The following is a 26,019-nucleotide window of genomic DNA, read 5'->3' as shown; positions in this document are numbered from 1 at the left end:
GCTTTGCTGCAAGCATCTGCAGCCTTGTAAATTTACCTAGGTTGTAGTAAGTATCAAAGTCAGAATAAGGAGTACTTTTGAAGATTAAGCATAAGAAAGTGGATTTTTTTCAGTAATTTAGATTTTTTTAATTTTTTCACTAATTTAGGTTTTGACTTCTATGTCATGCTTGTCAGGATTTAAATTTCTGTCTCCAGCAAAATTACAAAAGTATATAGAAAATCTAATGTCTTGACCTACATGGACAAGCAAAAAGTAAATGAATATATGCTTATTTGAATTATATAGCTCTCTGTTTCCCCCAAATGAGTCTGTTTGACATATGGTATGAAAAAAAGGGAAACCACAAACCCAAATTTTTAAAAGTTTTAAAAGTGTTTCTACTTTGTTACATTAGATCCATCAAAGTAATTTATTATTTGCATCACCTACTAAAATAGAGTTCCGATTGCCACTTAAATTTCTAGCAAAGATTCCTTCCAGAGAAAAGTTTGAAAGTGCTCTGCTATATTTTTTTTACAAACACCCAAATTTTGCCAAATACACGGTACACTTTGAATGTGAATGTTAGCTGTGTCTGCAAACAGCAAAGTGTACAGCTATTCCATTTCACTGCTTCCATACCTTGCAGCTTTCACTTTTCAGCTAAATTTGACCTTAAGTAATAAAATGCTTAACAGTTTAAAAGAAGAACTAACACATGCATGTAATCCTTTTATATTGAGGCATTTAACTTTTCTGTCAGTAACACATGTGAGTAAACATCTTCCAAGAACTCTTTGGTGGCTATGTCTCCTGGCTCTTGGTGTTGCACAAGGCATTTTATTAGATGGACCCTGGCACACTTGATATGGCCATTTTTGAACCATATAACTATAACCATATAACCATAACCAACGTTATATACAGAATATATTTCCTCTATAACCCATCCACTCCACCAAATACTTAAGGCCAAAACAAAAAGAGCTGTGGAACCATGGAAAATAATCAAAGAATAGCCATGAACCTGTATCTAAAATCTGTTTTGTCTTCTGCTTTATATTCCAGCTATGTCTTCTCTTTGCATATGCTGCAGACACTGCACAAGGATCATTTGAATAAATGGAAACCATTCCCGAATGAAGACTGGCAGGGCAAAACCCAAAGTTTTCCTACGAATAACAATGTTACTGGTGTAACATAAGTTACCAATTAGAGAAAAGAAACTTCAAAACCCTTTTATTAATTAAAATTCTCATCTTTTCAGCATTCGGGATATTTATATCTTTCCAAACTGAACACAAATTAGTGTTGCTAATCTGTATCAGATGCACTGTTTGCCTTGTTTAATTTTAATTAAAACAAGAAAATCATATATCTGAAATAGAAACAGTAACATTAGACACACTAAAAAAATATACTAACATTAACTGAAACAAGCAAAATAAACTCCCTTTAAAACAGCTTTAGGTACAAGGAGTAAATGTAGGATAAGCATTTAAACAATTTTGCAGTATTTAAAAACCCACAATGTGACCTAATAATTTGTTTCTGTCAATCAAGGAATTACTTTGACATTACAAAGGCAGTTGAGGATTGACAATCCAAGAGGAGAGTGTGAGCCCTTACCTTCACCTGCATAGGCCAGGATGGAGCGGGCACGCATCTGCTTCCCTTCTGTGGTTTTGCCGGAGCAGGTGTGCGAGCAGGAGGACCAGGCAGACCACATGCTGAGCACACAGTCCTTTGGGCACGGCGCCTCGCACACCACCGGGATGGGGTAGATGGCATCTCTGCACAGCTGCCTGTCAACCTCTTCTCCTGGGGAAAAAAAAAAAAAAAAGACCAGTAGCAGTCTATCATTTGCTAAATTAACTTAAAAATGAGCAATCTAGTCCAGATGGGCACACAAATAAATTAGATTCTGTTCTTCTGTATAAACAAGGTAAATAGATTTTTTTATTACTTGTCTCTTCTGCCTGGATTCTAGAAGAGCATACTTAAACCTAACTTGATTCGATTCTCTCGTGAAGTGAATGCCAGCGTGGGTGGTCTTTAGGGTTTTGTTTTGTAAAACATACTTGATCCCACACAAAATCCAAATGAACGGAGTATATAACATCCCTATGGAAAACTGTGTACATAGAGATGCATGTATAGAAATGACCTAGTTTTCATCCAGATTTGTGGGAGAAGGGGAAAAACATCCTAACTTAGCCAGTTTTATAATCCACAATTCATCCTTTGTATTGCAGCTATCCATCAAAATATTAAAAGCTGCAGTAAATTACAATCAGAGTGTTGTTTGGTTAGAAAGATCTTCATTTGTTAGCAAATCAGCAACACATCACTCTTTGTGTCATGGAAGTATAACAAGATCTATGCATTTGTATTCTGTAGGTACACATTTCATTATAATAACAAGATCCAGGCTGGTGTGAATTGCTTAATGAAATATTAGCTAGTATTTAAGTAGCAGGGTTGCTTTTGTTTTCAATCAGATAATCGTGGGTGCACTGTGTCTGAGATCTGTCCAAACAGCACCTTAATCACAACATGGATAGTTTTGTGAGGTGACATGATTTCTTGATAAAATAATAAATATTAAGGGGGAATGAATAAATAACTACATATTCTGATATCAGTAAATATCATGATAAATCTTCATGTTGGAGCAAATGATGGGAAAAAATGAAGGCGAGAGAGATTCAAGTCCAGTTTTTAGAATTCTAGCCTTGTTAGCACAACGTAATGCCTGTTATGAGGAACTGAAAATGTTGCATCTAAGAGTACACTGGACTTCTGAGGCATTGACAACCACATACAATTAAGGCATGAAAGAGCCAGCTCAGTTGTAAACATAAAGCTTTTTTTTTTTTTTTAATTTTCTAAAAAGAATAACACTTCAAAGCATCTCAATGCCTTTTGTGCTATATAATCTTTGCTGTACTAGGCCTTCTGTTATGATTCATCTATTGAAACACTCTTGAATTTTACATGATCCTGACAGGACAAAACAGGAATTGTCTACATTATGCATGTTCTAAGACCCATCACGTCAACCCCTTTGTTTTAATAGCCAATGTCAACAAAATGTCTTATCAATATTTGCAAATGAATGTAAATCTTCAATACAACAAAATATTTGTTAGATATTTTGATCAAATAACCTGTAATTGACTCATAAAGGCATCAGTTACTGTTAGTAACTACCACAATGGATTCTGAAAGCTAATTCAGTAAGAACTGAGCACATTATAAATGAAGCTAAAGATGTAAAAACTCTGCTTAACTGAGTCTCAAATTAGACTTTATTGCTCAATAGATGTATAATAATAATTTGATTCAAATACTAATCAAAATAGAAACTACATAAATGACATTTTTTGTCATTCAAAGTTTACAGTCTTTTAAATAAGAATCTCTTAAACTGAGTTCCTGAAACCAGGAGGTGTTTTGGTAGTAAATCAGATCATGAGACCCAGACGTGTTAGCCAAATTCAATGTGAAAGAGCTAAAGATGAAGGCCATCCTTTCAATAGTAGATCCTTTTGAACAGTGCCAAATATTTTAGTCATACAGAATATTTAGGCACAACAGAAGTACAAACTTCAATCTTCCTTGGTTCTGAAAACCAGGGAAAATCCTGCAGCTCATGTTTTTAAAATAGCCTAAAGTAGTCATACTCATCTGAATTATAAAGCCCTTCGAGATCAAGTCAGTCTCAACAGCTGTATTTTCCCATATTAAAATACAAATTTGAGCCCTGCCAAAGGCTTCATGGCTCTCCCATGCCAAGTTCTGCTTCCCTCACTGGACTCAGTCTTTGCATCAACTGCTCTCTCTGTTATATTGCAGGTCATCACACCCTGACACCAGTGCAGGAGGGATTCCTTTCTGCTTCCTAAGAAGGGCATTTGTTTGGGTTCAAGGACAAGAGATAGAGGAGAGGACTGTAAACTTCTTTTACAGACAGGAAAAAAGCTAGAAAAGTGGGGGAAACCTACTCTCAAATTGTTCCATTGCTAGATAAAACTCAATAAGGCAAACGCTATGACACATGCACACTTTGCAAGAAATGCTACTATTACAATAGTGTGTCACAGTATAAACAAATGACACTATACTGAACTTACTTTTCACTTACTGGCTTTTAAGTTTAAACTCAAGCTTAATTTGGTGCCACAATGAAGAATATTTTTAACTTAGTTTCCATCTGAGTTTATATCTCAAATGAAACCAAGCCTTCACTCTCTCCCAAAATCAAAGGCCCTATTTTTTCTTTGCTTTCACAGAGAAAACATTTTAGAGATATTTATCTTATATATTGGCATTTCGTTTTTGTCAAGTGTCCAATTCTAATCTGATGAATTCAATAGCATAGAAATGTAGTTGGAAGAAATGTCTTATAATGGGTACTTCTTATCTTCAGGGAAATATTTTATTTATACTAAATTGTTCCTGAAATTTCACTAATGATTTTATGAATAACTTAACCTTTTTTGCCTCCCTCTTTAAAGGGCATAGTGTAGTCAACCACCAGGAACCACTCAACCACCAGGAACCACTCAACCACAAGATGGGAACAATGCCAGCGTAAAGACTACTTAGAAAAAGTCCCATTTGAAAATGTTTGCCATTGAGTGCTGAAGCAAGTCCCGAGAAGGGCCATGAAGGTGAGCAGAGGCTTGGAATATGTCTCCCATGAGGAATGGCTGAGAAAATTGAAGTTGTTCAGCCTGGAGAAGAGAATCCAATGAGACATTATAGCAGCCTTCTAGTACCGGAAAAAGGCTGACAAGAAAGATGAAAAGGGGCTTTTTGAATAAGCATGTAATGATAGGACAAGGGGAAAGGCTTTAAACTAAAAGAGAGAAGATTAAAGAAGACATTCTTTACTGCAAAGGAGGAGAGACACTGGCTAAGTTGTCTATATCCACATGGTGGATGCTCCATCCCTGGAAGTGTTCAAGACCAGGTTAGAGGGAGCTGTGAAAAACCAGTTTTAGTGGAAGGTGTCCCTGCCCATGGCAGAGAGGCTGAACCTAGATGATCTTTAAGGTCCCTTCGAACTCAAAACATTCAAAGATTCTATGATTTTATTTGAACATTTATGGGTATAAATTTATGTTGCAAAAGTATTCAAGACAGAACTCCAAAAAAAAATTACTGAAAGGCATCTGCCCTGGGTTACTTTAAACAATAGAATGACAAAAAAGTAAAAAGCAGAGAGATGAAAACAGCATGTGACATTTCTGTCAAGAGAACTCTTCACCACTTATCAGTTGACTTGTTTATTAAAATCTAGCAATGGAATCTGGCAATATTCCATATTTGCAAACAATGTCTATGTTGTTGAATTATATTTCTCTCTTAGAAACACACATTAGAGACACACATTTTGGACTAAAATATCCAAATAGCACTTAAGGAAATGACAGCACATAAAAATGGCAGGAGGCAAAAGAGGTTTGAGGTTTTTTTTTTTCAAAAATTTGAAATGTCAAAAATTGTTTAAAACTTTCCTGGGATTTTTTTTTTACAGATTTACATCAGTGAGGAGTGCTGATGGGATAGTCTTTTGAATACGTGTCTCTTTATCAAATAATTATGCTGGATCCACCTGAACAATCAGCAAAGCAAGTCACTACATTAAGATCTCCTTTTGGCCAACTTCTTTGCTCAAAGACTTCCTGATATGTATGCCCACGTGAGAGCCACTATTGAACTACACAACTATTTAGTTGGTTTAGAACAAACAAACAAAAACAACAAAAAAACACCAAGCCAATCAAGAAAAAAAAAATCCCAAACTACAGAATAGGCAAATTTTTACAGATCAGAGAGGTAGCTTGTGAATAGCATTCAGAAGAAACTGATTAATAAATATCAATATTCATATCACCATTCTTGTTTTATTATATTCTCAAAGCAGGTATTGTATCTGTGAAAATTTAATCTGGATGCTAAAGGTTGAGCTAGACCACATTCTGTGGTTAATGTAGTTGAATCATGTCAGTCTTTTGTGGTTTTGTCTACTCATCTGTAAAATGTGTCTGATATTTAAGTTTCTTGTAAAATGCTTTAAGTTCCAATGGGAAGCATTCCTAGAGATGGAATCACTAGAGAGACATAGTAAAGAAACCCTCTTGCCTATTGTGCATCTTTTAACATGGTGCATGCTCCAATGCACAGTAAAAATTTGCTGTCAAATTCTGACCTGTAGTAAATGGGAAGGCAAGCACTAAACAGAGAGCAAAATGTTTTTTAAGCCTTAAAATGAACAGTGAAATCACTGCAAGATTCAATGAGGTACAGAGAACAACTTTTTAAAAAATCAGCGTAAAATAAAATTGCTGCTGGAGCCCTACGTAATAAGTCAATGAGTCTGGTCTCAGTTCTAAATGAGGAAAACAGCTATTGTTTCTGAAAGAGTGACCTATAACCTGATATAGACTAAGTAAATTTTGACAATAAAATAAAAATAAGTGGAATTAAATCAAGAGAGTGTTTTGAACTTTAATAACATTATTCTTATCATGCCTGTGTAATCAGTAAAGGACAGGAATATCACACAGTGGTAAAACAAATTTTACAGTTGTATTTTAAAGTTCATAAAAGAAGTAATGATAGCAACTGAGCCCAAATGCTAAAACTGAACTGCAGACTTCATATTACTTATTGTTTGTTTCAATATGTTCAAATTTAGTATTATATCTTCATCTTGAAAGAAAAAAGTCTCTTGTATCAGTATCTTGTACATGATGTATCATCCATTGGAAAACTGCTGGGTAGCTGAAATGTTTGGAAAAGCACTCCAGAGCTCAACTTTCAATGTAATTGTGGGTGAAGGAGGCCTTGTCATTATTTAACTGCCTTCAGTAATGGCTCTAAGCATGGAGCCTGCAGGAGAAAAATGCAGTATTACTTCACACAATAGCAAAATCTGTGCTGTTTACCAATGACGGATTCCTTCCTTTCCTGTGTAGTAAAAGAATCAACAAGAAAGTATTGAACTGCCTCTAGTATGAGCTGTAAAGGCTGAGATGGCTGTGAATGTTCTTTATCTTGAACTCCTATGCAGTTTCCCATATGCATTCCTTTATAAGGACCTATACCTATCCTTAAACTGACTCCTTACACCTTACACTGACTCCTTATACCTCCTCCTTAAGGACTTATACCTGTCCTTACATTGACTTTGTCAATCTCAAAATGTGTCAGACTGGCTGAGGAGCCAAAAATCCTGTGTGGACTCTGTCCATCAAGAACAAAATATGCCTGTCTATATTCAAAACTTACTAAAACCAGATCTGTTCTCTGTGCTCAGTCCTGTTTTCACTTGGAACTAACTTTAACCACAGTCACAGTCAGTAAACCATATCCTTCTCCACAAGAAAGTCATCAGTCCATAATCTACCTGCCTCAAAGTTACAGGAATGTCACAACTACACTGTAAGAGTATAGAAGCAGTGTTAATGAGTTTAAATGTAATGATTCTAGAGACAATTTTTTAAAAATCAAGAAAATCACTAAGCAAGAAAATGTAGAAATTTATCCAAACATGAAATTCCATACTAGATTTTCTTTAGTAATAACCTGGTCAACACATTGTATAATTAGTCTAAAGTACATGGAAATTCTTCACATTACAGAAAAGCTATCAAACTTATAAAAACCTCATACATCTTCATATACCAGGACACCTTATATCTGCAAATGAGCAGACAGTATTCAATCACTAGGATAAACTGAAAGTATTGTTTTAATTTTTGATACTTCTGCATTTCTTTCAAATCACTAATTGATTACCAAACTTCACCATAACAGGAAAAATTATGCCTGCCTAGCATGAACATTGACAGTAAATTATGTTTTCCTTCCAAACCTAGAAGCTCCAGAAATAGTGCCATGTCTTCCTTTTAAAATGATCAGAAAAGGACCCAGGACTAATTTTTTTTTATTTTATTTTCTGACAATTCTTTTTTGTTGTTTGTTTTTTCCTTTTACAGGAGGAGCTCTCTGAGGAACACTGTCTTAGAGCACATGTCTCTAATGAAAATGTATACACAACTTCAAAAAGCTGACCCAGATTTTTCAGTAGGGAGAATTTAGAAGTTAATCTCTGAAAACCTAATCAAATAAGCCCCAGAAAGGAGAAACTGTAATATTTACAGGAATTTCATCATTTATCATCTTGTTTAGCTCAACAATCTTAAAAGTATTTGGAAGAAAAAAAAAACAGCATGTGCAGCAGTATCTGACTGTCAGAACAATTTTTGCCCTTCAATCAGTTCAATACTAGCAAACACCACATATTTTGATACATTATAGGAAACTTTAAATGTTTTACTAATACCACTATCCTTCATATGATGTTAATGGTATTTATTCATACCTGCTCAAAAAAAAACCCCTTTAATGTTAGCAAAATGGTAGTGTCTCTCCAAACAGCAGCAACAGAGTATTATCTTAGTAATTATTTTCCATGACAGTTCCTGAATCAGCTGTCCAAAAATATTGAGAAAATTTCAATATTTGGAACAATATTTAACCTCTCTAATCATCAAACATAAAGTAACATAAACTACAGATTACGACCTCAATATGTCCTAATTCGTTGACTCTTATGTTTTTCAACAAACTAAATGTGAAAAGATTGTGTATCTTTCCCTCGTATTATTATTATTATCAAGTGAAGATTTTATATTAATTTCTAATGCTTAGGTGCCTAGCTGGTAGCTCCAAGTGTTAAATCAGTTGCTAATTCCCTAATCACATGCCTTTCTCTCAATCGCTTTTGCTAAGTAGCATTTGCATTTAATTAAGTACATCTTAATTAGTTGATGGTTAATATTCTTGAAGTAATTTTCTTCTAAGAAGCCTAAGTAGAAACGGCACTGATTTCAATGAAGACAAATACACTGGTTACTCACATCTGTTCATTATGCAAAAATGACAGAAAGTTGGTCTAATAGTTTAATGATATGTAAACATTGCAGGATTGTAAATTGTTTGATTTGATGGTTTGTGTCTGCAAATTTACTGAGGTTTAGCTTTCAGTGTAGTATCATGCAGTCTATTCCTTACTGAAAGAAAAATAGTAAACATGATACTTAGGCCACTTATTCAAAAAACCCATTGTGAATCTCATAAACATGTATGTTTCTATTTCTTTCTTTTTTTTTTTTTAACAAGAAACTTGATAGCACAGGCACAGGTACCATCATCTTATTTACATTTTTACCCTTCCTGCACAGATAAACCAGAGACTTACAGAAAAGGCCACTGACTGTTGTCCTTTGCCTATGCAAATATTGGAAGATATATATACCTTTCAAAATAAAACACTAAATTTTAAAATATTATTTTGACTTTTTTAAAGCAAACATTTGCAGTTACAAATGACTGCTAATGACAGGAAGTAATAGTATACAAAAGGAAAATACCTGGAGCTTAGAAACTCACCATATCCAGTGATATCAAAGATAACAGCATGTTAACACACAAGAAAAAAAATCATTATCTTTTTATTGTTTTCTCTTCCTTAATGAGATGAAACACCACATTTTACAAGCAATAACTTCTTGTTAATGACTCTATGCAAATTTCTTCTTTATTCACCTTATGAGAAAAATAATTCTGATGAGTGGGATGGCACTGGCTTCAAGAACTCCCAGATTCATGCAGAAATATAATTTCAAAAATAGTACCTGAAAACTTCAGTTCCTTCTCTGTAACCAAACCAGTAAATGAGCTCAGTTACAGCTCACAGGGTGGCATGTGTGTGCTAGCCTTTCCCACAACACATCATATTACCAGCTTTACAGAAAAAAGGCAGAAGCAGGTAACACTGCAAGTGGTTTATAGGAAAGCTGAAAGATGTGAAAGCCATTCTGCTCCAGGGGTAAGACAGTTCTGGTTACAAGGTTTTTTCTCTGTCCTTAAATTCATCCAAATTTTCAGTCACGTAAATTTCAAAAAAAGTGAGTCACTGATAAAAAATTCAGATCTGTACTCCTTAATACATCAGGTAAATATTACATTAATACATCCTGCACTATATACAAAACAGTTACAGGAATAACCAAAATAACACTCCATACCTTGAAATAATGGTAAAAATAAAGGGAAAACTCTGACACAAAAATTAAGAACATATTTTTAGGATGGATATTTCTTGCTATAATTGCTTCAGATGGAAAACATCTTTGAATATTATTTGGCATTAACTTAAAAATAATGGTTAAACATAATGAACTAACACCTTTAGATACGATGGTAATGCTTCCAGTAATCCCATTCTCATGTTTGGTAATAACATAACATATGTACCTTCATTTATATTAGAATCATCGATAAGGATTACAGTCATGTAGACAGAGGCTAAATTTGCCAGACACAAATAAAACCAGGGAAAGAAATAGTATTTCTTTACCTAAATAATATGTTTTTATTTAAAACACAGTGAAATTTGGCCAGATTAAATAACAGTATGAAAAAATAATATCCCATAACTATGCTAAAATAGAAATATACAGAAAACTGAGGAACAAAACCCCCAAAAAATAAAATCAAAACCAACGGAACACTATGCTTTTTCCCATGAAAGGGAAAACTCTTTTGCGCTTGACTTCTTTACTCATTGAGATTGAGAAAAGTGAAAAACAACTGTTCTCTTTTTGCCATCTTAAAATTTGTGGTATCCACTTTGAAACTTTACCACTTATGCCCTTTCTAAATTTTCACTATATTTTGCTAGATTTATTCAGGTTGAAAACCTGAGTTTGCTCAGAAAGTATGGAAAAAGATTTTTCCAATTCTCCTTCTATTTCTAAGTGATGGCAGCCAAAGTATCAGTTCTCCCAAGCATTCAGCAATCACTTGGCTACCAGTGAGGGTCTCAGTTAAAAAAACCAAAAAAATTGAAAAAAAAATAGATACATAGATGAGGCAAGTTCCTTCACTACACACACAAAGGCACACTGAGGGTGTCCTGTAGCACTAACTATGGCTTAAAAAATAACACAGCCTTTTTATTTCTGGCACAACCCTGTAAGATACTGAGCGCGTATTTTGTATCATATGCATCAAAGACCAATGGAAAACTCTTCTTACAGATGATACTTCTTTGATTCTTCACTACTTCTGATAGCACTGACAGCATGAAATAGGCTGTATATGAATTACTAAATCAGTATCTCTGAAAAAGCCTGACCTAACAGGGATATTGAAGAATTAATCCAAATTAATTAAACTGGGACTTTGAAGGAGATTAGTTAAACTGTATTAGCATTTTGTATGGCTATCCTTATTGAGAATGAAAGAGAAAATTCTTTACAAATAGAATTAAGACCACTTTAACTTTGAATAAGAGGATTCACAGACACATTTAATATAGTTTAAGTAATTATTTTTGCAGTTAATTTGGATCAACTTTGGAAAGTGTCTTCATTCATATAAGCAAAGTAAACAAAAACTGAAACATGGTATGCCTTTAGCTGAAAATCTCCTAGTCTTTTAACTTGATGCTATAGTAGATTTGTACCACAGGAATAGAAGTTCAATAATTCTAACAAAGACTCCAGCAGAGTACCCAAAAATTGCCTAACAACAGGAGTAAAATTTTCCTACTGCTTGACAGGTAGTTGAAGCATTTTCATGGTTCATTTGCTAATGTAGTCTTACTGAGAATGATAAGGAACAGAGAATACAAGTGTATTGATCATAACCAAGCAGAGTTGCCTTCTAGTGTCAAATAAGCCAATCAAATGTCATCATGATATGAAAGAAAAAATAAGTTTGATGACAGGCTACGGTCCCATTGAGAATAAAATCAATATTAGTCATGGGACCAAGTGGGATCAATATGTCAAACCAATAGGCCATTTTAGCAGGATGGGGAAAGAAGGGGAAAAGTGCTGACAGAGCTAAAAGGAAAAAAGAAGACAGTGAGTACCTTGAGGATGAGATCACTTGAAAATTCACACTGTATTTCTAAAAACATTTGTCAAAAGTACCAAGTCACCTTAAAAAGATATAGCTAATTCCAAGATCATCCGACCATTCTCATACACTTTTCCCAATCAAGCCACAATTCATATAGTGACAAATTTATATACAAATATGACTTCCAGAAAAAAAGATTAAAAATACTTCCTCTATTTGTTTTTAAAATGTTAAAGAAGCTCTACTGTGTTTAAAAGTGAAGAAAAATGTTTTCACAGACTTTAGAAATAGTGATGGTATTATTTGAATACTGGTAACAGTAGGATTTAAAATACATGGATTTGAAAATGCAACATGCATTTATTGCAATGTGTCTTTTCGATTATTTAAAAAACAACATGCCTTATTAATCACAGAAAATTATTGTACTACTTTTTCACTGCTGAGTATTCTCAGCAAATTTTTTACTCCATCATATATGGACACATAGACTGTTGTTACCTTTCAAAAGGTGTTTCACAGGTAAAGCCTTTTCACAGGTATTGTAAGTGCTACTTTATGCATTTCCCCCTCCCATCCAATAATGTCAAAATAACCTGGAAAACAAGTTCTGGAAAGGCAATGGAATGTCAATGACTTCAAACCAGTTTGATTAGAGAAGATATTTCTGATGTGCTGATCTAAACTAGATTAACATTTAGGGATATGAGTTAGGAATAGAAGCATAAAAAGGAAATAATAGGCAAGAAAAGCAGTAGCATGAAAACAATGTGACAGTTCCACTAATGTCAGCAGAATGACAGTGCTCACCACAATTCTTTCAATGATTCCCTACACTGAGGTACTAATCTGCATATTTTCAGCAGCTACCATAAATGGCCTAGTTTTTCAAGAAACAAGACTTTCGCTAACTTCAAGCTTCTCATTTTCAGCATAAACATTATCTTTGGTTAATAAATTTATATACTTAAGATAAAAAACTACAAAAAGTTGCATCATAAGTGGGTTCATAAATACTCCAGCAGTGCAGTATTTTCCTAGAATTTGGCCACCAACAGAGTAATGTTATTCTTCTCTGTAATGCAAAATCTCACCTCACAGATGAAAAGAATGATTAATGGTCTGCACCTGACAGAATATTGAGTGAATTTTTCAGTTGGTCAATTATCTAGTATTTTACCACTATACTGTGAATTTGCAGCAAGTTTATAACTGTGCACTCATATACATTGTCATAACTCTTGCAACACAAAGACACATGTAACTCAAAAGGGGGTTTAAGAGAATAAGAAAAATTATTTTATATGGCAAAAGATAATTGCAAACATTTTCTTTGCATTATTCATCCAGCTGCAGCTAGTAAAGAGTAGTCACCCTCTATATAATCTGACAGCTCAATTCAATCACAGTTAAAACATAGGACCCAAGAGGTGTAAGAGAGATCACTGCCACTGTCATGTTTACACATTTCTGAGTAATGGTTTTTAAATTAATTTCATGGATGCTTTTGTCTGTGTCCTACTACTGGCAGATAAAATGCAGTCTTTGGAGAACACCTTTTTATCCATCTTGCAATGAAATCTCATTATTATGAGTGGAAGGCACAGCATGCCTTTAGGGAGCTCAGACTGTGAATTAATCTTCTCTTTTGGAAACATTTTCATAGTCTTTCTCCCAAGAAGACTAAAACTAACCCATCCTTTTGACTTTTCCTTTCTCCTAGCCTCTACGTGTATGGATTCAGAGAAGGAGGTGTGAGGAAAGCAACCAGAGGTAAATACCACTATGTCTTATAAACCTACTCTGTGGAAGGAAATATATTAGCATTGTCGCAAATAAACCAAAAAAATCCAGGAACACCTCTGCAAGTAGAGGGACATTACAACTTCTCTACTCTGTTAATAAGTTATTTAAGATAATGTCCCAAAGTCACAGAAGTCTGAGAGATTTCATTGTAGATTGACACCTACTCACAAAAATCATACCCTGAAAGTAAGGTTCCCTTTCACTACTGGTTTTCTAGAAGCTTCCCACAATATAGAAGATGCTTCTAGCTTATGTAACTCTTCCTTTTCCCCTGTTTAAATAAAAAACCTCAATTCTGAGGCATCCAGAACAAGAAATTTCATGTAGTTTCTGCTTAATATCTTTTCTCTGGAAAACACTAATGCAGCAATTTACTATTCAAAAATAGTATCAGTACCAATAAAGGATGTCTAAATAAAATTAGAAAAAAACCTCTGATAATTCCTAAGGCAAGATTTACATACTTAATCAAGAAGTTAATCCCCAAAAACTATATCAAGAAACCAAAGAGTAAATGCCAAAATGAAAGGTGCCTTTGTATAATGCAGTTTTTCTAACTGCATAATCACATGCTTATTATTTTTCCACTGGGCCCTTCCTCCTTTAGTTCACAGATTGGAAACTCCTTAATGGGGAGATATTTGGTATTTTTAGTTTTATTCTCTTTGTTCAAGTAATGATCCAATGTTTTATTTACTACATATTAATTACAAGTGTTATTAAAAGAGAATTGGCATTTTTCCTAAGATCTTTCTGTCATGACTATCAGATGCCCACTAGCACAGCATTATTTTCAGAACACTGAAGATGTGGGAGGTCAGCATTATTTATATTTTGCTGATGCTGAACAAAAGCAGAGCAAAATTAAACCCTGAAGAATAGGACAACTAAGGTGAGTTATTTCACAGATATTGCATTCATTACTACAAAACGCCCACTTAATCACCAAAGGAGATATATCTGTGTCACAAATAAGTGGCAGATTCTGTGGAGAAAATGTAATGTTGGCACAATTAAACTCTTCCTTCTGATGTATTCACATAAGGACCGGACAAACTTAATTTCCTAATGTTTGAGGGCTTTCTTTTGAAAACTAACATATGAAATTTTGATGTAATATTTCTTTCCAATTTTCTAGTTTAAAACAGAAGTCAAACAATAAAATAGTATTTCTGCAATAGGTGTTGCACTGATGCTGGAAACTGCTGCTCTGTCTGGTGATCTCATGAGACAAAAGCAGAAGCAGACTAAAATTCATTGCGTTCCAGCCCTAGAAGTTATGAATTTTCCTTTCCTCCCCGTTCTCTGGCTTCTTATCCAGCCTTATTTTCTTCAGACACTATTCCTAGTCTGTCATCTCACTGTCCTTTTCATCCATACCTGCCAAATTCTTTCCAGCTGCTTGCCAAATCCTCCCATGGGCTGGCCCTTAGCAGATTAAATACCCCACCAAATTCATTCCTAATGCTTGTCATGTAGAGACATTTTATAACTTTGGGTTCTTTACTTGGTCTCAGAACATTGCCCTGGAGGAAATCGGGGTCAAATCCTACCTTTCCCCAGATTTCAACCTAATTGTTTGGCCAGAACAAGTTTCTTTCTCTTGTCTTGCCTTTTTTTGCCAAGTCCCAGGTACAAATCTCTATTTCCCTCTGCTAGGGTTGTGGCTACGTAGAGCCACAAACACCTGCACTCCAACATCTGACAGAGATCACTGGGAACCTTGGAGAGACTGGTATCAATTGATTTTGAGTAATCATTGTGTCTGAGCATGTTTTAGTTTGAAGTTTCTTAAGTATTCAGTGCAGATGCTGCTTGTGCTGTGCACAGGAGTTGCAAGAATTGCAAAATGACACGTATCATCTTAAGGCTCTAAGTGGCCACTGGAACAGTTGTCTTGCGAAATCAAGTATTTTTTGGCAGATAAGGGTGATTTTTTTTTATTAATCAATACTCAACACAAATTATGATCTATAAGAAAGGTCAGACAATGACTTGTTCTAGGCTGGAAGTGCTGAGAGTAAAATTCCTATTTATTCTGTCTCAACATGAGTAGCTCACAATGATGTCTTTATCCTCACCATTTATCAACACAGTGGTTTCACAGCTTTGAAATTTGGTAACATTTATCTAGAAAATGGACCATAAGTATGCAGGTTGCTGTAAAATATAAATAGGCCTGTGCAACATTTTCTCACATGGAAAACTGACTCCCATCCAACCTAGTGAGAATACACTGTCTTAGAACATTTTATCATAAAGATTATTGACTAGTGCTGTGTCATATAATCTTCTGAGAAAGTGGTACTTAATGTATAGATATATAGCATTATTTTTATATATAACAGAATTAGATGCAAAATTATCTCTTCTAAATATGTTTTGTAAAAATATTTCAAATATTTTCTGGGTATGTTCTAGGGAGTTAACAAGTTGACACACAAACCCAAAACCAAAGGAGTTCAATACAGTTCTAGAAATCCTATTCCATAATCCATCCATAACTCCCTAACCCCCTTTTTCTTTCTTGCCTCATAATAGCATAATTTGAAGTCATAAATGGAAAAACTGTACCACATTGAATTGACCTTCCTAAAGAAATCCAAATTGTTATGAAGTGTATCTACAATTATCTCTCTCTGTATTCCTACCATGATGAAGCTTGGAGTCTAATCAGAATTGGGTTCCTGCGTCGCTGAATATCACACAAATCAAAATGCATGCATCAAAATCCCTCCCTTCTAATTTAGTCATACACCATTCTTACAGTATCCTACTGGTTGTGCCGTCAAAAACAAAATAAAGGTATGAAGAATATGGATCATATAAAACATTGCACTCTCTCAGATACATTTTCAAAATATTTGCACTTTCCACTCCAGCAACCTCTACTCTGAAAAGTCCAAAAATTTTACACGGGTGCAGCATTACACTTTAGAAGTAAACTGGTCAAAATACACCAAACTTGCCTGACCAGACAGCCCCATTATGACTTATTACACTAGAAAAAGATTTTGGTAATTAGGTTGGTGCACCTGTTTTTACATTAATTATATTATTTATAGACATTAATGCCTCAATAGACATTGTCCATACCAAATGCAACTCTGTCTTCAATCATACATGATAAATTGGAAATAAGGGTCTACTGCATTAAGTGCTAATTGTTTACTGGACTATGCAGATGGAATACTGGTTTTGTTTTATTTATCCCTTTAACTGAAATCATCACATCAAATTACAGGAAAACTATTAAAGATATGGACTAAGAAAGTTATGTATTTAATTCTTTCCATATAATTAAATTATTACATGTTACATAAATACATAAATACTAAAAGCATCCATTCCTTTATGAAATTCAGTAGTGACATGTCACTTTCCTAATACCAAGATGAGATAAAAAAAGGAATTGGTGTCATCAATTAAATGTGACTTTTTATTGACAGAAAATTTATCAATTATCAAACTGTTCTGAGAGTTCAGTGAGATAGTTTAAGCAGTATACTGCACTCTTGTTTTTCCTTATATTCCTTTATATTAAATAAAGCAAATCTTCTTAAAAATAAATGCCTTAAAAATCCAATGGTCTGAAATATCATGGCCTGAGAGCATCAGTTTTAAGTTCCTTACAATTCACTGTATTTTACCCTCACTAAGAAATTTGTAAATATACCAAGCATCCAATAAATCTATTCAGTAGTTCCTTATGTTAGCAGAAAAATTAAAGGAAAGGAAGGAAGGGCTTTGATATAAGTTTCATAGCCTATGTGTTTACAGTGAGGAACAGAGTATGCATCTTACATTTGATATAAATGCCTCAGATGGTCATCCAAAAAGCTGTCAGCAGCAAAGAACAGTTTAAAGCAATGCTGTTATGATATTAGCTAGGAAACAAATATTGGGAAATGATGACTACTGCCAACATAAGCAAGTTCCTGTAAGCAAAAGGCACTATGAGCTCAAAGGAACTGTCATTAGCTACTGTATTTTTCTGCTAATTGACTGCTGAGCATTGTCCAGATTTTGATCTGGGTTTTCTTACAGGCATAACTGAATAATTCAATGTAATTTGAACGTGAATCTGGCTCTTCATTCTTTATTAGAAATTAAGTCATAAAGTGACACAAAGTTGCATTTTCTTTTCTAAATAATCATCATAAAATCCAACCAGTTGGATGGTTTCTTTATTCAATGCATAAAGCTGCACAATAGAAATGTCAGAAAAATAGATTCTTTACATGTGGGCACACCTATAAAATACCTGTGCTCAGGTCCATTGAATTTCTTATTGTTTCCCATCATGAAAATAAATGATGACCAGAAGACTACTCAGTTAGCATTTGATTCAAACCATAAATATACAGAAAGAGCCAATTCTGAAACCAGCCAAAATAATTTAAATAAAAATTGTTGCACCAGGAAAACTTCAGTTTTTCCTGAAATTTATTCTATGTATTTCATTAGCTGCTTATTGTAAGATGATATAAAGCCACAACCAAAAAATTAAGGAAGGAAATTGAGATATTGATCAGGAAACTATAGAAGAAAATTTAAACTAGATGAAAAAAAAAATGTAAGATTTACTTTAAAGAAAACTCAACAAAAATAAGAGAAGAGGTATTTAAAAAAATATTTCTAAACTCTTGAGAAAAACAATAAGGCAAATAAAACATAGGATGCTTTATTGCTGAAGTATGGAGTCTTTTGTTAGTCTCACTAGCTGAGAATAAACACAGATAAAGGACAGGTATCCTGGAAATGTCCTCTGTTCCATTTTGGTCAGTATAGTGTTTAGCTCTGACAAAGTAGCTAAACTATTTGGTTTGCAATGTGTCTAAACAAAACAGACTACTCTACCTTCTATATATTTTAATTAATACCAACACTACTGCTTTGCCTCCAGTATTGCAAAACTGGTAAAATCCTCACATTTACATCAGAAAATACTGATGTCAGTGGTGTCAGTCTCAGAAAAAAGAGACCTGTGTCACCCACCTCCATACAGGTGCCAGAAAGGAACTTGTGGCACTCAGCTACATCAGCATGCACCTCTGCCTACACAACTTCAGCAGCAATTTTGCTACTTCATAGAGTTGTAGGAATTTGCATATACACAAAGAGCCTTGATTGTTGCCATGGCTCCTTCTTCCAAGGCAAGTGACTCTCAGCTGTGAGGAAGAAGAAGGCAATGAGTCCACTCCTGCCTGTCCCCTGTAGAGCTACCATAACCAACAATTAGTGAGCTCCAACAAGATCTGGAAGAAATCTGCACTTCAAAAGTGAGATCTGTTTTGTCCGGAGTAACACATGAAGCAGTACAAAGCCCAGTATGCTATAAAGGCTGTAAACCAATTTATTATTTACAAATTCTTAGAAAATGAGCAAGTCGTTTCAGATGTCTGTGTAAGGATCAGAAGTACACTCCAGCCAATGCCAGTACCTGAGCTACAGCCTTCAGCCCAAAGAAAAAATGCAAAAATAAGTGAACAAGCATTTTAAGGCATTTCATCAGCAGTTAATATTGCAGATTTTTATGTCAGAAATTATATTTCCTTATTACATATGAGTAGCACAAATATGTCTGTTAACAAAGTGGAGAAGCAGCCAGCTTTCCCACTATGGACTTTAAATAATGCAGAGATATTTTTGAAACGGTATTCTTCACAGACTGTCATAGCTACAGAGAAATAGAAAAAATTCATCTGTTCTAAAATTTCTCTTCTGTGTGTGAACTGTGTTAATGCACTTAATAATAAATAGTATGTACATAAGTGTGTGTGTGCATGAGTGTTTGTGTATGCCTTGCATATATTACATATACAAGAAAAATATTAATATCAATTTATTTTTTAAAAGTCATTCTAGCATTACCAAAAGTTAATCTGTAGAATGGAACATGAGCAACAGATGTTATTAAAATTATGTCTACAATGAAGGAATTCTGATCACTTTTTTTCATGTCTGGGAGCTTCCACAACCAAAAGGTGTTTTTTTCACCTAAAAAACTCCTTTGTAAAATATCCTGGAAGATTTACTAAGAATATTTATTCTGAAAATGTTCTTTCCACAGTAAAAGACTGAAATTCCATTTATATAATAAAATACATCAAAGTTAATTATAGCCTCTGCAATGACAGCCTGGGGAATGTCATTTTTTTTTCAGCATGGATGAAAATTCTGATTACTGCCATCCGCTGTGGAAAAAGTGACAATCACAGGCCTCCAGCAATGAGACGGGAGGATAACCTATTGTTTGCTGTTGTCTCAAAGGCTGTAATGACTCTTATCTAAACACCAAAATGAAGAGAAAAGCTAATTCCAATTATATTAAACAACTTCACAAACATTGCTGCTTGATTCTAACTGAGAAGCCAAACATCCAGGTCAAGACATATTACCCCAATTAATCATGCTTAAGATATATAGAACGATGCAACCATGCACAGAAAGAGAAGCTACTAATCAGTGTTGGTTTATATTACATTAAAGCTACAGAGCTTTATCCATCTAGGGTACAGTGCTTAGTCTGAAATATCAGCCTTTTTCAATTTATAAAGCAGAAGCCAAGGGCACAATATGCTCTTTTTTTGAATATATTTAAGTCCCTTCATTCCAACCTTTCCTAACCAGGCATTTTAAAATTTAAGGTTGGCTTAATACCTAATAATAATAAGAAGAAGAACTCCTGAAGAGATGGAAGATAATATTGTCAAGCAAAGATTAGTTTAGTTTGAGTAACAGCACTCTTATGCAATAGTTAATGCTTTCCATACTGTTTTCTTTCAGGGTCACTTTTACCTGTAAAATTGAAATTAAATTCCCTGTGTGCTACTAAGATCAAAAATATGGCAACACATTATTATACCAATTAGGTACCCTGTTAATCAAGGTACAGTACTTAACTGCCAGTCAATGCAGTCTTCCCCAAGAAGTGCTCAAAGAACAGCGAATATCACAAATTTCTTATATAATTTTAATGATGATGTTTTGACAATGGAAGAGTAGCATTCTCCAAACTATATTTTACTGGAACTAGCTGGAAGCTATGGGGCTTGAAGCAAAACTTGCTTGACTGCAAAGTGTTGCTCTCGTATTTTGCACAGCTGAATCTAGATGCCTGCAACAAGTGTTTGCTGAAGGACACCATGGATATTCTGTTGATTGCCAGGGTAAGAGGCCAAAGTACAAGATAGGAACTACCTGGGAAGAGGTGGTGGTGTTTAGAAAGTATCTAAGAGCTGTCTACACGATTTCTAGTGGGTTGGTGCTGTGGGAGGCAAAGTAATAAGAAGCTTGAGCAGAGTCTGTACTGGGGGGAGATTGCTGAGGTTGGTGGGTCTTTGTTTGCTTCTACTGCATCATGCTAATCCTTCTCAGGAGAGAGCGAAGCAGAAGATACTTGGTATTACTGGTGAAGTACACAGAAGTTTGTTTACTAAAGGAAGGAATTTCAAAGAAGGAATTTCAAAAGAGGAGCAGGAGCAGTTCATTACATTACTCTCCATTGCTTTTGCACTCTCTCAAACGTAACTGAACACATGTTTTTGTGACTGGATGACCAGGTGATCTGATCTTTACAAAACAAGATATAATTGCAATTTGTTTTCTCCTTTCTTTGAAGCTAAGCCCACAACTCTTTAACCTTAAAGACTGATTGGCCAAACCCTGACTTCTCCCTCTTTCTGAGGCAGATTACTGATATAGGCAATATATAAGGCCATATATTTACAGCAATATATAATGCCATATAATTCAGAAAGACAGAGAGACAAAAAACAATATAGGGAGTAATAAAGTTAAACAAAAGTCTTCAAAGTCAAATTTGGCCAAAACCAAAGCCCATGAAGTGCCAAGAGCAAATCCTGTACTTTTCCTGTAAATTTCAATAGAAAATATCATATACATAAAAGACATCTCAAAGTTTAATGGATCAATTTCATGTTCCAAATATACAATAAGTTGTAGTCAATATAAATTACTATATTACAGTTTAGAAAGAAATTATATTAGATGTGTGAAAAAACACAATTCCTCAAAATAAAGGCAAGCCAAACTAACCATAATCTAGTAAAGCAAAAAAAATAGTCTTTTTGTTTTACAGATTTTAAAGTGTCTTCCCAACTATTTAGGAAACACCTTGATATACAAGGAAAAGGCCATTTTTCATCTGAATATGTATACAAAAACCCCTGCAAATAATTTCAGCACTGTTGCCAGGAAATTATCAAATTGCAAAGGGAAATTTTTTGAGTTAAGGACATAGAATATGGTAGATTGAATATTGTAATGCTAGGCTAATCTCTTTCTGAGCTATAAAAATGGCTACTAGTTCTCTTAGGTGTATGCAGAAAAATAAAGCTTGCATTTTAAATCAAAGCATTTCAATTTAATCCTCAAAAGTCAATTACAACTAAAGGTCTTCAGCATGAAAGCTCAAGATTTAAATATCTCTGTAATCAGTTCTTATTAGTTCTGACTGATCTAATTTCAAGATATCTTTTGCAGCTGTTAACACTCATCAGTGTCCTCTTACTTATTTCTCTGTTGGAACTTAGAAGCCGCTTACCATACTACACTGTAGTCAATACAATTATTTTCATTTATCTGCTGCTCTAGACTATAATATTGCTAATGAATAAAGACTATTCTCACAACAGTAACTCATGAACCTTCAGTAGATTAAAGTATTCTGTAAGCAGCTTTCAAAATTGGCTTTTATGACTGTGTCATGCAAGATCTGTTTTGTCTCACAGAAGATAATTGAATAATGGTTGTAATTTTTTTTTTACCTTTTGAAGAAGCAAGACAGCTTGGACTGTCAACCCAACTCCGTAACGCTAATCAAACCATCCTTTTTAATAAACATATTATTATTTTTCTTCCAGCTATACTGCAATGCATCTTTCTTTGCTCACATTTTATTTGTTTCTAGGCTCAGAGGATCAGCTTTGTTAGTTGGATTACATCAAGGAATTCAGTCAAGCCACTGCAGGCATGAATCTGATCTACTGGCACACAATAGCTGTATTCTATTTAATTTTCTCTAAGTCATTTTCTGAAGCTTTGAAACCTTACACAGTGGAGGTGAAGGAGCTTGGTCCTAGAGCAACTAGAGGTCTTATCCTTCCCCTCCAGTATTAAGGGACAATTATATCTATACCAGACAGCTTAGTTTTAAGGATCAAGAAAGCTGAGAACAACAACTAATACCCTTTTGGACCACATTTTAGTATCTTCACTCTAGCTGGTGTGGGCTGTAGGAAAAAGCATCCATCTTACCATCACTGTTGATGCAGACGACAACAGGAACCTGTGTACCAGGGCCACATGGCTTTTCATTGTCAGGAATGCATTCTTCCAGCCCCGTGATTCTCCAGTCATAGCAAGAGGGCTCTTCACATGGGATGGCTTCCAAAAGGTGAGGGCAGTTTCCTGTTCCTCCTGTAGGCTCATTGGTGATGCGACGTTTCCTCAGTTTAAAGCCTGAAATATCCATGAAAATAACAACTCTAAAATCTGAAGTGAAGCACTTTTTATCTGTCTACACCTGAGTGAACAGCTCTGTTTCTCTTCTCTGTAAAACATACCACAGACACTCAGCAGAATAATGCATTTTAGATAATTGGGTAGAACTCAATAAGAAGGACTAGGGATAAAATAGAGAGATATAAATATAAATGGAGAGATATAGAGATAAAATTTTACAAGTTTCAATGTTTTGAGCCTCCTCAGGAGGCTTTGCCTTAAACCCCTGTTTATCATAGTCATGCATACTCCAGGAAGGAGACAGGATCATTTCCTGAGCATCACTCTTGCAAGATCCATCTCATTTTATACATTTTAACTACATTGCTGGGTTTCCATTTCTCAAATATGTTGTTTGTTTTCTTCTCAGGAATGTTCCAACAGAAAGGGATTATCAAGAGAAATTAGCTTACAAACACTCGTTCCCCCTCCAACCCTCCAAAATAAAATGGAAGAATAAAAAGATAACTTGTGAGAAAAAGAAAAGCATGAAAATAAGCTCAAGTCCTGTGAACACATTTTCAGTAACAAGCATCACAATATTCCCTTGCAAGTATCTAAAAATTTCCTTAAGACTACCTAAATTCATTTTGGAATGGACTAACTGATGGGCATTTATGCAGTGTGTCATCTACCAAGTCAATGCCAGCAACCAAAAGCAACCCACTCTCTCCTTTCAGGATGGCTCATTGAAAAAAAACAGACTAAATACAGTCATAAAAACCTAACCAAACTAAATGGATTCAAGAAATAGTTTCTCTTTTCACAGTCTCTTTTGTTTTATATCAGTATTCAGGCAAGTTAGTAATATACAGATATTTTTTATAAAATACTACATATAATATACTCTGCCATTTCTACCAAGACACAAACTACACAGGAGAGTTTTCAAACACACATATGCAAGAACTGATTCTTTGGAGATATGCCTCTTAATTCAATAATAGTAAATATTTACATTAAAAATACTTTTCCATTTATCTTCAGTTGCTGTTTGTTTTCCTTTTTTCTAAATTGAAGAGTTAAGCCAAATTGTGTGCAAAAGGTTTAGTAAGCCTGACACAAAAGGCTGATATAATTTGAAAAATAAAGAACTCCAATATCTACAGAAACATAGGATACAAATGATCTGGAAATATGTAGAGAGACATGCTGCTAAAAATGGGAATGTCTGTACAATTTTCACATCATTCTCTCAGAAGAACTGTCAATGCAATTATAAAATAAAATGTAAGAATTTCCAGATAAGAAGAAAACATTGGCAGTTGAGAAAAGATCCCTGTTCATGCGTGCAGGAATAAAGGCTTGCACAAAGTACATCCTAATGTATTTCTATTAGACAGATGTCCAAATCAGTCTCACAAACCTGAACTTTACCCCTGAAAATGTAGCAAATCTTTCAGTGATGGAACAGCAACAGAAATAACAGACTACTTGACAGCTGTACTCAGACAAGACTTAATCTGATATGTTTGCACATTGAACTGCTTTTTCCTTCTTGAACTGATCAAGGTTGGGTCAGAGTCCCACAAAACAGCTTTGTAAAACTTGTATTACTGCTGCCCAGACAGAAGTGTAGCTGGCAGTATGCCAGAAATATCCAGCTAAGCAAACATAGTAATCACAGTTACTCCTTCCAGTGGACATATGTGGCTGCCCTTTCTTACGACTGTTTTCAATCAAGAAACCAAGTCTATATTCTCAGTTTTACCAGATAATCACTTTTGAAGCAAGACTAGGCCAGTTTTTCTCATTTACAGCCAGAAGCCCATAGACTTCTAACATGAGGTCCCTGTCACTGTATTCTTGTTTTCCTGTTTTGATGTCAGGTTACTACAATCTGTTCTGCATGGCAATAAGTTGTAAAACATGATGAAAATTAAACCAGCACATATGTCATAAGTAAAACAGCATCATGTATCAACAGGGAATGGTGCCATCTCTTTGCCAGATCATGCTTTACGGTCTAATGGTAAATTCTTAAGCGACTACAGAACTGTAAATCTTTGAGTGCCTTGTACGCTACACATCTCAAAGGAGGTTTCTGTCCTTTTGAGACAGTGCCAAAGTTGTGATTTGAACACACAAACTATATCCCTTTCAATTTGGTACGAAGGTTTGAAACTGGAATTGACCTATAGAAACCCAAACTGATCTTGAGAGTATAGTAAACCGGCTACATATTTGCTACCTTTGGCGTAACAGTGGTGTCAAATGTAGTCCTATTTCAACGACTTTATTTTGATGCCCAGAGGCACTAGATATGTACATCTCAGTACAAAACTTAGTGTGCTTGCATAACCTAGTGACTAAGGAATAGTAAATATCACCATTAAAAGGCTCTGCTGAATTTTTACATACCCTTCTTGGCCTGAGGGTCATCACAGTTTTCATAGGTGCATGGTCCCCAGGCTGACCATGCCGAGGTCTCGCACTCTGTAGGACAGGGAACATGGCACAGCTGGGAGGTGCTGGGAAGAGGTCCTGTACACAGTTTACGGTCTACTGGCCTTGAAGCTGTCAAAACAAAGTTAAAATATTTCTCATATATCAGTGGTTATAATCCTAATCCTCAGCTCTAAGTGGACAGAACCATCCTTTACTCAGAAAGGCTGCTATCTCATCATTTTAATCTGATGATGTGATGGAAAAATGCCTGCCTTGAAAAAAATTGAACAGACTTCAGTTTTCTCTTTGCATTTACAAAGTCAAATCCCATTATGTGGAGATGGGAAGACTGGAGATATTGCAGCA

General features: G+C 34.8%; 1 protein-coding gene across 1 annotated transcript in view; it reads right to left on the bottom strand.

Moving 5' to 3' along the window:
• Positions 1–26,019, bottom strand: part of THSD7A (thrombospondin type 1 domain containing 7A) — a 270,080-nt gene that overhangs the window by 70,278 nt on the left and 173,783 nt on the right. The window contains exons 8-10 of the mRNA XM_068210178.1: positions 25,627–25,782; positions 23,020–23,223; positions 1,612–1,803 (exon numbers count right to left, since the gene is read on the bottom strand). Of these exons, the coding sequence (XP_068066279.1) occupies positions 1,612–1,803; positions 23,020–23,223; positions 25,627–25,782 (552 nt within the window). The remainder of the gene's footprint in view (positions 1–1,611; positions 1,804–23,019; positions 23,224–25,626; positions 25,783–26,019) is intronic.

Source organism: Anomalospiza imberbis, chromosome 1, assembly GCF_031753505.1.
Source record: "Anomalospiza imberbis isolate Cuckoo-Finch-1a 21T00152 chromosome 1, ASM3175350v1, whole genome shotgun sequence".
Classification (NCBI taxonomy): Eukaryota; Metazoa; Chordata; class Aves; order Passeriformes; family Viduidae; genus Anomalospiza; species Anomalospiza imberbis.
This window is presented reverse-complemented; position numbering and strand designations above follow the sequence as displayed.